This window comes from Pleurodeles waltl, chromosome 9 (assembly GCF_031143425.1).
Source record: "Pleurodeles waltl isolate 20211129_DDA chromosome 9, aPleWal1.hap1.20221129, whole genome shotgun sequence".
Taxonomy (NCBI): Eukaryota; Metazoa; Chordata; class Amphibia; order Caudata; family Salamandridae; genus Pleurodeles; species Pleurodeles waltl.
The window spans coordinates 1,090,675,127-1,090,687,775 of record NC_090448.1 but is presented as its reverse complement, the minus strand read 5'-3'; the positions used below and the strand labels follow the sequence as shown (position 1 = coordinate 1,090,687,775).

Below are 12,649 nucleotides of genomic sequence, written 5' to 3'. Positions count from 1 at the left end.
AGAGGTATAACCAATACTTCAAAGTAGGTTCAAAGAGCCAATTATACGAGGTTGTAGGGAGACACGATATATGTAACAGGCCTGTTTTTCTAAAGGGCTGGGTTCATGGGCTGTCAAAGCAGTTTGGGTGACAGCTGCATTGCTGCACCATGGAAGGAAAATAGGGCAAGATGTATCAAAGGGTTTTACCCATTCTGTGTCTATGGGAAAATGGGTTGGTACATATGGCCCTAAATGTCATTGACTCAATTTGGCGAAAGCATGGAGTACAGCAGCACACTTCCTGTGGGCATCCCACTTTTTACTATTAGCAGTTCTGATATTTTGAAAAGCTTAGAACTGACAACTGACTTCATAGAATTTTAACCATAAGTGAGAAATCTGTACTTATAAACTAGGCAGTGTCTCCCATACAGAGTAGGGATATTATCCCGCTCCTCAGCTAGTTATTATACCTGATAGTGTCTGAATATTCAGAGACCAGCTGCAATCTTCACACGCCATCGGTACTGTTAGCCGGGTTAAAGTTTGTACGTGGCCTACTACCACCAGAGCTAAGATTTGTGTGTACTGTCAGAATACGATACACAGCTGGAATCTGAAAGTGGTAGAAAGCCATCCAGGCCACAAACCCATGTACTGCAGAACACTGAAGCGGAAGAGAGGCTGCTGGAGCTGTGAGAAAGGGCTATGCATGCCCAGGCCGGATCGAGTGTGTATTTTTAGGATGAACATACCAGCGCGCAAGCACTGCTTTTCCGAAGTGTTGGTATCTATGTGGGCTTCTAACCATGCCCACCTCATGCCAATCACTTTCACTCATTCGTGTGTTCGCCTTTCAAAAATCCTTTGATAACATTGGTAAATGCTTTACGTTTGTCACGCTTCGGGCGGTTTTTTTACCGTCTTGGGGACCGAACCTGTTACGTGGAAAATTGCATTTTTGTTGATACATCTGACTGAGAGTGACCTTCTATTACCTTTTATGTCTCTCCTTTGCGCTCACACTCATGTTGGCCATGGCGCTTTGAATTGACTTGCTTATGTCAACTGTTTTACATTGCATTTTCAAGTTAAGTGGCAAGAAAAGTCCAGTTAGGAATTTACAATGTTAAAGGTTCTAACTCGAGCCAACGTGAGAGCCATTGCATTGCAAATGCTTGTTAGTAGGTATGATTAGTAGAGTGAACGTGCCGTTTTACCTGTGTCACTGGAGAGAGGCCGACTCCTGTTCTGCTGCTCTGGGGTTAAGTCACCATTGGCATACATTATGGTAACAAGTAGAGCTGTGTAACATGCATGTTTGTGTGTGCATGCTGTCATGTATGCCAAAGATGTATGTGATGTGTGTCCTCAACAAAACTGCCCTCTCCATAGGTTGTGGTGCACTATGATCTTGACTGGGTGTTCAAGAGATTTACATATAGAGAGATGCCTGTGGGGATCTTCACGTACTCTGGTGGGAACTGGGAAGAATGTCCTTAGTGGAGTTCCACCAGTTGATAGCACAGAAAGGAGACAGACACCGAGAGGCAGTCTTTAACAAGTCCTACAAGGAAGAAGTTATTCAATAGTAGTAAGTCGCCTCTGTAGTTGAAGGTTGTGAGACCATTCAAAGACACTAGTAGGTGTATAGGAGGCCCAGCTGATGCCTCTGCTGTAACTGTTCTGTGAGGGAAGGCAGCTTGAACCACTGGTATCATGCTGTAGTCAGTATAAGGTGGACAGCTATAGCTTCCAATGCTTAATGTCTTACAGTGCCTGCTGTGAGTGAGGGATGCTAGCACTGCTGATGCACATGCTGTAACTGTTCTGTGAGGCAAGGAAGCTTGCACCGCTGGTATCATGCTCTAGCCAGTCTCATGGCAGCTGTTTCTTCCAATGCTTAATGTCATACGGCACCTTCTCTGTGCACAAAGGACTCTGGCACTGCTGATGAAGATGCTGTAACTGTTCTGTGAGGCAAGGAAGCTTGCACTGCTGGTATCATGCTCTAGCCAGTCTGAGAAGGACAGCTGTTTCTTCCAATGCTTAATGTCATACAGCACCTTCTCTGTGCACAAGGGACTCTGGCACTGCTGATGAACATGCTGTAACTGTTCTGTGAGGCAAGGAAGCTTGCACCGCTGGTATCATGCTCTAGCCAGTCTCAGGATAGCTGTTTCTTCCAATGCTTAATGTCATACGGCACCTTCTCTGTGCACAAGGGACTCTGGCACTGATGATGAACATGCTGTAACCGTTCTGTGAGGCAAGGAAGCTTGCACTGCTGGTATCATGCTCTAGCCAGTCTGAGAAGGACAGCTATTTCTTCCAATGCTTAATGTCATACGGCACCTTCTCTGTGACTAAGGGACTCTGGCACTGCTGATGAACATGCTGTGACTGTTTTGTGAGGCAAGGAAGCTTGCACTGCTGGTATCATGCTCTAACCAGTCTGAGAAGGACAGCAGTTTCTTCCAATGCTTAATGTCATACTGCACCTTCTCTGTGCACAAGGGACTCTGGCACTGCTGATGAACATGCTGTAACTGTTCTGTGAGGCAAGGAAGCTTGCACTGCTTGTAATATGCTATAGCCAGTCTGGGATGAATGCTGTGGATTTGAATGCTTAATAACAAATGGTGCATGCTCAGTGTGCGAGGGATGCTAACTATATTAATGCCAATGCTTTAACTGGTCAGTGAGAAAGGATGCTTCAACTGCTGATGCTATGCTGTACCTGTTCTACAGGAAGGGATGTTTGCACTGATGACACTGTGAGGCATCTGCTCTGTGTGCAAGTGCATTTGGCAGTGCTGATAGCCATGCTGTGCCTGTTTGGTGACGGCTAGTAGCTTGCAATGCTCTATCGATGCCGTGCCCATTCTGTCAGAGAGGGGTGCTTACCCGGCTGATGCCCATGTGGTGCCCGTTCTGTGAGGGAAGGGAGTTTGAACTGCTTGCCCATGTGGCACCTGCCTTATTGTACAAGAGAGGTTTGCATTGATGATACCTTTGGTATCAGTTATTTATGTCCTATTGAAGGCTGAGAAAACCTTTTTGTTCGGTACAATAGATAAAACCATTGGCATTGCCACTGCTTGCTTCCCTTGTTAGCAACCAGCCTCGAGTCAATCCTAGACACCTAAATAAATTATAAGAATTTAAAAATTGTAACTGTGGATGATCCACTCCCACATCCAATGAGATAACATTCAAACAATGTGCAGAGACAGAAATACTACAAATCTACACAGTATAATTAACTGGTTGGTGCAAGAAAACATGGCTAAGCCACTTCAGGGAGCAGGTACCAATGTACGATTCCGCATGATTCAAATATTGCTAACACAGAACTGCTGAAGTGATCCAGACACTGACAAAAAAGCTGTAAAATGGGACTCAACTTCTGAGGTCCTTTTCACCAAAGTAAGATTATGTGTGAGTAGATCTACATGTGTAAGTTTACTCTCCCACTTTTGAGTAACCGTGCTACTTTGGGCTATTTAACACTTACGAGTGTAAAGTCATCCCAAAGTGTAAAACATAAATATATTTTTAATATTTTTTCCCCAAATTTGATAAACTCTTGAAATGTTCCCTACACTTTACCATATGTGGAAAATTTTAAAAGTCACGATGGTAAAATATAGGAAAAAATAAAAGTGTGTTAGCTTGAAAAAAAATATTAAAATATTTTATTGTGAATTTGAACGTATTCTTTTATACCTGGCTTAAATGTAGAACAAAATAAAAAAGTATGCCTCCACATTACTAAATTACATTTGAATGAAATATTCAATTAATTGAAATATTTTAAATTAAATTAGCATTATTTTGAAAGATTTTTTCACAATAAATCATCTTAAGTAAAAAATGTTTTATTATGTTTTAATAATAATTAAAAGTGATGTATCCAATTAATTAAACGTAATTTAATCATCTTTTAATAAAATTAATGTTACAGTAAATACAAAATAGTTATATATGTATGTTAAATATGTTAAAATACTACAAAAATATATTTTATTTTTAGATAACTTATCATTACAATAAATATATATTTTAATTCTGTAAAATAATTTTATTTAATTTAACATTATTTGCTACAGAAATTTATTTGAAGAATTGTCTCCCCCATTTTCTAGGGGAGGGTTTTGCAGTACCAGTGGCCGGTAATGTGCTGTGCTGGACTTAACCCATACTCTCCCCTCATTTAAATAAGTATCATAATTATCACTTGAACATGAATGCAAAGACTGAGGTGCAAGAGTAAGCTGGATGTACACCAGTTGTATGTTAGAATACTGCTAACAAAAATATTGTCTGAGATAAATATCATGGCCTAAATCATGTATAAAAATATCACTCCTTTATGCGTCAATTTTCTGTTGTTAACTCCAATGAGGCAATATTTTTGTAAACAATAATTAGGACATGGAATACTTGCACACCATTAATTAACACAGCATACACTTCCGTTCACCTAATACTTATTGTTCATGGATCTTTTGAATTTTTGCTCTTGCTTATTCAGAATTAAATTTGGCCAAATGTCGGTGACACAAGGCTATCTTATGACAAGATAGAAGGTTAAATGTGGTCAGCTTACTAGTGACACTGTACACCATGCACCAAGACGATATCGACCATCTGTCTAAAGTGTGTGGTGACAGCACAAACCTAGCGGGACCTCAACATAGGAAAATATGATATCCTAAGGAAAAACAACTGGTGCTGCAACTGAGTCATGAGATGATCTGTTGCAAATTAGTTCCCTTAACACCGACCGTCCACTTGTGCCGAAAGTAGTGCAAAGACCCAACAGATGAGATGCAGCCCATGGCTTTGACTATATATATGTCCTTCACCACACCACAATCAATAGGCCAGGCCTTTCCAATCACCTCTCTAGCTAGGCAAACATCACCGTCTTAATCATTTACATAGAAGAGGCACACTGGCGATGGGTCTGTAGTGAGCACTTCAGCATCAGGACCCACTTTCTTTTTCATTAAATCTCTGCTAATAACCTCTATTAATCGTTGATCCTAAAGTCTCCTTGAGGAGCCAGATGAGTGAAAGGAGTTGTACAAGAGATGTAGCTGAAGTTCCCCAGAACAGAATTTTCTTGCGGGATGAGCCACACCACTTGCAGGAGAAAAGACAGTAGGGAAAATTCAATTGACTTAATTTGTCCAAAAATTTAAATCACTTCTTCACTCTTCAATTGGGCAAACATTTCTGGGGGAATGACTGAGTTGATGAATTAAAGCAATATTCTTCTGTCTGAAGACTGAAGGGAGCCTCTTTTGGCACATCCTAAAGTCTTCCTGTTCAAATGTTACCAGCAGTGTTCTTTATTTCTCAGGGCTAGTTGCAAGTTCCTGAGTATTGCTGAATATTATGAAAGGTATATACTTTTCTAAGTAGGGAACCTGTGTAGAAGTTCACCTCATCAATTGTGAATGCAGCACAGAATTATTATCCTCCACTCAGTCACCAAGGTTGTTGTCTTATGCAAATAGAAAAACATAAATCGCTTTCTCGGAACTATAGGCAATTTTTTTTCAAATATGAGCAATCAGTGCTACTAATCAATGTGAATAGTGCTATGGTTTATACCATAACGCTTTCTTCTTAGCTTATTATGTTCTACTATTTGCATCACCTTGTCCCATATCATTGGTTTACGTGTGCAGCTGGTTATGTGTATGGTGTGTGTGTGTCGGGTGTGTGTCGTGCGTGTGTGTCTCAGTGTTGATTTCCCCCGTCCCTCCCTTGTGTGCTAGGCGGCAGTACTCACTGCCGTTGTCTTCGTCGGCGTTGGTGTTCCAGGTTGAGCATTATGTAGAACATCATCGGGAAGACTTGCAGTTCAGGTTCCATGGCAGCGTAGTTCTTCCCTGTGTCTCCAATGGTGAGTCCTTTCACTTCTCAGCTCTGTTTCCGCCAGGCTTTTGTTAGCGTTGGTACCGCCCCGGAAAAGGTGGTGGTTTGCAGTGTCCTAATATGGTGGGCGGTACTTTGTCATCCACCTGGCTTTTGTTGGCTACCGCTGTGGTGAGTGTTGTTTCTGCCCTGGCGGTTGGTGTGGTACATTGGCTGTCAATGGGAGTTATCACCGCCATGGTCATAATTTGGCGGTACTTACAGACAGCCTGTTGGCGGTATTACGGCCACTTTATCACTTACCACCAGGGTCGTAATGAGGGCCTTAGTTTCTAACAAATAATCTCAACTTTAGTAACATAATGAGCAGCTCAGAGGAAATGGTTGTGGAACTCAACCTCACCCCTTACCTAAGGTCCCTCTGTAAGCTGAAAAAGATTAAAACAGGTTCCAACCCTACCAAGGTCAAGCTCCAGGAGCTCTTGGCAGAGTATACAAGGGACCACCCTGTTGAGGAGGAAAACATCCACTCAAACAGGGAAGATGTTAGAGATGAGGAGGATGACCTCCCCCCTCCTCACCTAAGTAGGAAGACCAGGGTCCCAAGGCCCTTATCTCCAAGGATAGTGCTCACAGGATCTGGATCTTCCACAGGGGAGTCCTGCTCCTCTAGGAACATTGAGGGAGGCCTAAATGAAGAGGACTTTCTTTTAGCAACGATGACCAAAAGATTAGCTTTGGAGCAACAACTTCTAGCTATAGAAAGAGAGCAGAAATGGGTTTAGCGCCCATTTATGGTGGCAGCAATATAAATAGGGTCCGAGAAATAGTGATAGCCTAAAAATCCCCAAAGGGATTGTCTCAAAATATGAAAAAGGTGATGATATCACCAAGTGGTTCACAGCTTTTGATAGGGCTTGTGCAACCAGAAAGATAAACAGATCTCACTGGGGAGCTCTCCTTTGGGAACTGTAGGGATAGACTCCTCATACTCACTGGTATAGGTGCTGAATCCTATGACCACATGAAGGCTACCCTGATTGAGGGCTTTGGATTCACCACAGAGGAGTATAAAATTAGGTTAAGGGGAGCTCACAAAACCTAGAGCTAGTCCTGGGTTGATTTTGTAGACTACTCAGTGAAAACACTAGTTGGTTGATACCTGTCAGTGGAGTGCATGACTATGATGGGCTTTATAATTTTTTTTATGAAAGAACACCTGTTAAGTGACTGCTTCAATGACAAGTTGCATCAACATCTGGTAGAACTAGGTCTAATTTTTCCCCCCTAACCTGCAGGAAGGCCTGTTTCCAAGTATCCCCAGTCTCAACAGGAGCCCATGTTAACTTTGGCTCAACTTTGACCTCTGTACCCGACTGGCCCTGTGTTGCTGGTGGTGGGTGTTTGGGGTTAACTTGAACCCCAACCTGTGGACTTCCTAACCCCCGGAGACTGGAAGTGTAAGTCGAGTACTTACCTGTAAACTGTATTAACTTTTCTTCCCTCCAGGAACTGTTTCTGAAAATTGCACTGTTAACTTTTAAAACAGATAATTGCCAATACTCCAACACTGTATAACTTATTGATTTTAAATATATGTGCGAAATACGAATCTATTGAAGTACTTACCTGGAACTTGAATCTTGCGGTTCTAGAAATAAATTAAGAAAATATGTGTTTTGCTATATAAACCATTGGTCTGGAGTTAAGTCATTGAGTGTGTGCTTCTTCTATTGTCTGTGTGTGTACAACAAATGCTTTGCACTACCCTCTGATAAGCCTAACTGCTCGACCACAGTACCACAAAAGAGAGCATTAGTATTATCTATTTTAGACTCTGTTAAACCTCTGGGGAACCCCTGGACTCTGTGCACTCTATATCTCATTTTGATATAGTATATACAAAGCCAGCTTCCTACAATTTCCTAAATGCAGATTGACCATTTAGGAAATGCAATTACCATTGACATCAAGTCTATGGTAACCATGTGTAATTTAAAACATTTAGACCAAGCTTTTTTTTAAGTGCAATAGAGCACACACATGCCCTTTGTGTGCTCTACATGTGCACCGCTATTTTTGGGGTGCACCAAGGGGGACGTTTTGACCACAGCCATCCTTGGTTTATCATTTTCCAAATAGGGATTTCCTAATAGGAAATTGCTATTTGAAAAATGCAAAACTGGCCCATTGTCTCAAATGACATGGGATTTCTTACTTGCGATTTCCTAAAAGCGATACCCACTTTGTAGGAATCGCTATTAAGAAATCGGTATCTCTAATAGAATTTTTGAACGTGCACCACAAAAGAACAAAGCAATTGAGTCCACTTAGTCCATATTATTACAGGAATATCTTCTCTTTATTAAAGTGTCCTTAAGTATAAAAACAAAACAGCCAACGTGTTTCGTCCTTGTTAGAGGACTTCTTCAGGGCTTAAAGTATAAGTGTTAATAATTTTCTCCACATTATTGGTAATTCTTGACGAACATAAATGTTGACAAACAGCCACTACGCAAGAGATAAACAAAATTGTAAAGAGATAAGGAAGTCAGCTAATAATATGGACTAAGTAGACTCAATTGCTTTGTTCTTTTGTGGTGCATGTTCAAAAATTCTATTATTGAAACTCCTTTGAGGTAGTACCTCGGTGGCAGGTACTGTGATCAGTGCACACATCCAATCATCAATATTCTTTGATTACAAGGATCATATACAAGCTGGTGATAGGAATAGGTGCATTTTCTTCTCCTCCTTGTTTTGAACCCGCTGCCGATTTTTGTTTTTGAAATCGGTATCTTTGTTCATAGCATTTTGCATTTCCTAAATAGCGATTTCTATGAAGTCACTATTTAGGAAATACAAAATTGCATCTTAGTACATCTGGCCCTAAGTCTGGAGCAAGTTCTCATGGCTGCCAGAGCTGAAGGGTGTGCCGATCGATAAGCTGCTGACATGGAGGCCGGAAGTGCCCAAAGTGGGTCAGGAACATGAAAAGCAAGCAGAAACACAAAGCTGAAGGACACAATGTGACATCTCCAAAGAAAAAGAGTTGTGTTTCAGGTATGGATTGTCATTTCCAAACGAGAGTAAATGTCCTGGCATTGGACAGATATGGAAAGGCTGTGGAGAGGAGAACCATTTTGTAACGGTTTGCAAGGCAAAAGAAAAAGTATGTGTGTCACGATGAACTAACAAAATTGCCGACCGAACATTCCAGAAGCGATGTTTGATGTTTTGTTGGAACAAATTGTCACTGCTATGTGTTGAGATAGTGACGTGGTAAAACTGAAAGCCAATATTACCCGTCAGTCATGGAACCAACATATTCAACCTCTTACCAGTGACAATGATAACAGAAGTTTAAAAATGTCAAAGATGAACTGCCCGTGACACAAGAAGGTATTATCCTGACAGGTTTGAGAATTGTCATTACAGAGAATTTGAGACAACAAAATAATCGAAGTGGCCCATGAAGAACATTGTGGAATTGTTGCCACAAAACGAGCTTTCAGAGATCGAGTTTGGTTTCCTCATCTCGATGAATGAATTAAAAGAGAATTAAAGGCCTGTAAACAATGCAACTGCCTGTCATTGAAAACCACTCAACATCCCTTAAACATGTCAGAGCTGCCAAAGCATTCATGGGAAAGAATTCAGACTTTCTCAGTCTTCTGAATGTAAAGCATCAGAAGAGCACAGAGCACACCTTTTTGCCCACAGGTTAATGGCCTTATTGAATGTTTCATGAGTATATTAAGACAAACTTTTCAGGGTGCTGCATTAGAAAATCTCAACCTCAAGACTGATTGAATTCTATCTTTTGAGTACCGTTGAACTCCTAACTTGACCACAGGTGAAAGCCCTGCAACGCAGAAGTTTGGGAGAGCAATGACGACCAAGTTACCTCAATGGACCAACACCAGATTGAGAACTGAATAAGAAACCCATACAAAAGATTTGGATTATCTTTGTATAAATTTGTAAAAATTTGTATTTTTAGTATTTAACAGAAGGGAGATGTAGTGTTGTGTGAGATAAAATGAAGGAACCCTTTTAGCTCCTGAAGAACTCCGCAGAGCTATGAGGTGAGTGAATGCAGCTTTAGAACGTTGTTTGCGGTTATACGCAGACGGATAAAGACATGTAATACGTAGCTCTGTGTGTGATGTATTCATTAGCCTAGTAGGAGGGAGAAGGAATCAGTCAACAAGAGGAAATCCTCCCATGGAACTGACTCAGAAACAACCATTACACAGGAGAACGGTGAGTGTATGTGACTCAAGAGTGTGTCAAGGGCCTGTCCTGTGTTAGGTGTGTCTTAAAAATGTGTTTTTAAAGGATGATGGGCCCTGCACTAAACTAGGGTGGCATGCTTCATCACTTGGGCCACTCCTCATTGTAGGGTGCTAGCAGTAGTCCTACCATCTTATTGAACTACTGAAAAGGCTTTAGTGATAACAATGAAAGGTTCCTGACGCACCTGATCAACATAAATGTTAGTCAAGTTAGAGTTTTCTGGGATGTAACTGAATGCTGATGTTGACAATTTTTTTACGCTGAAGCACTAAGGGATTCACAATGGTCATTGTTGAATGGTACTGTATTGCAGCATTCATATAGTACTTACTACATCTGTGTGACACACTGAAGTGCTTACTTACATGTGTAGCAACCTACGCTGTGTAGAGTGTGTGGTTGGAAAGGTGTTGCCTTTTTTTGTCATCCTACATAGGCAGTGCTTAATTTGTAAATAAAAATGTGCTGATGCCCAAAGCTCTCCTTTGAAACCCGCAGCTCCTATAATTAATTGTGCGAGCACAGAAAGCTGAGGCTGCCTAATCCTAAAGCCATTTCAGGCCTCTTTAATCCATTTACAGACAAACCCTGCCCATTCAGCTCACTTTTGCAGCTTTCTGCTTTCTCCCTTTGTGGCACTTTTTCGTTTTTCTCTTTCTCCGTCTTTCTCATATGTGTCTTTTGCTCACAGTAAATGCTGGGGCAGAAAAAGAAGAGCCAGCCATCAAAATTGTGTTGGTGCCCTCACCGGAAACCACCGGCTCAACTTAAGCACTGTAGTAGGATGTGTTTCCATATTGTGTGGGGACCGCTGAGATGCGGTTACGGAACTCAGCACATAGCTGTCTTGTGGATGATGAGGTGGGAGAGACAGACGCACAGTGTTATGGTTTTCAGAGTGCTGGCTGCTTTGAACAGCTCTGCGGTCTTTTTGGGATACCTCTAATGAATATATCCTGCTTAGATGCTTACTGTACTGTACAACCGGGGGGTGCTGTGGCCTCAGGGAGGGTGCAGCAGTGGGAAGCGGTGTTGACCACATTGAATGGGAAGAGTGCTGCGGTTTTGAGCTGAGATTGGTAACGATGCAGGCTGGTGTGAGAAGTGACGTGGCGGATGTGCGAGGCTGTGTGTGGCTCGCGGGCGGTGACGTACTATGGGCTGGCACGGACGGGAACCACGGTATGGCCGGGGGTGGGCGTGGTAGCCGCTTACGTCAGCGCTTCCTGGTACAGCCGGTTGCGGGGCTTAGCGCGGGGCTTGTGCTCGTGACTCTCGCTGGTCCTGGCAGGTGGCGCGCGCTCAGTGCGGCCCGACTCCGAGTGACGGTTTCTGCGGTTGGAAGGGCCAGAGGGGCACGCGAGCAGGCACCATGTTCAGCTGGATGAATAAGGAGAGCGCGGAGAAGCCCGACGTGCTTCAGACGGTGACGGGCGGGCTGAAGTCGCTGTACCACGGAAAGCTGCTGCCGCTGGAGGAGCATTACCGCTTCCATGAGTTCCACTCACCGGCGCTGGAGGAGGCCGACTTCGAGAACAAGCCCATGGTGCTGCTGGTGGGACAGTATAGCACGGGCAAGACAACTTTCATCAGGTACGTGCAGTAGCGAGTGTCCGGACATTACTGGCTCGATCTCCGCGAGGTCCCCGAAGGCAGACCTGCTGTAATCTGGCATTCGTAGTTTCTATTTTAATATTCCGATTGAACATAGGCTGACACCGCTTTGTAGGCGCAGCTGTCTAAAAACCTAACATTGGATGAAACTGCCAGCCATGACGAGTTCACTGAATAATTTGCAGTTATCTTGACGGACAAGGCGACATTCATGATATTTACACAGTGCGAAATGTGTGTCGCGACCTTAAGACGCGAATCGGGTGACATTTGTGCTGTATGTACTGAACAATCGAAACCGCCAAAAGTTGTTACTAGTAATGCGCAGAGCTGACTAAATATAACTCCACCTTAATCGGGTTTCAGTAGCTCAGACTTCGCCAGTGCTTTCCTGTCAGGCGTCAGTAAGTGATTCAGTCTTGGTTCTAAAATTTTCATTCGTGTACCTTCAGTTTTGATTCTCCTCTTAGTCTCAACATGCAAAATGAAAAAGAAGCTGAACTGACTGAGCTACTTAAACCACAACACATGACACTTTAAGGCTTTGAAAAACTCTGAGTGCCTGGCCAGCGGGGACAAGCCAAGTTTGTATGTACACCTTGTCAAACCATCATCAAAAATTCCCGATGCTCGAATTTCTTCTCTTTGGTGGATGTGTGAAGGCTATGGCGTTTGTTATCCTTGACTGATGAGTGTGAGTTTAAAACATGGCTTGTGTGGGAAGAGTTTTTGTATTATGCTCGATGAACAGAGTGGTTCTTTTGTCGTGGACAACTAATGATATTCATGTACAGGCTTCACTATCTATGTATGGGTGAGACCAGCTTCCCCAGGTTTGTCGAGTAAACGCATATTCAGAGTA

At 42.6% G+C, this 12,649-nt stretch overlaps 1 protein-coding gene across 1 annotated transcript in view; it reads left to right on the top strand.

The window, feature by feature from the left end:
• Positions 1–11,382: 11,382 nt before the first annotated feature.
• EHD4 (EH domain containing 4) overlaps positions 11,383–12,649 on the top strand; it is a 177,570-nt gene continuing 176,303 nt past the window's right edge. The window contains exon 1 of the mRNA XM_069208775.1: positions 11,383–11,766. Coding sequence (XP_069064876.1) covers positions 11,546–11,766 — 221 coding nt within the window. The 5' untranslated portion in view covers positions 11,383–11,545. The remainder of the gene's footprint in view (positions 11,767–12,649) is intronic.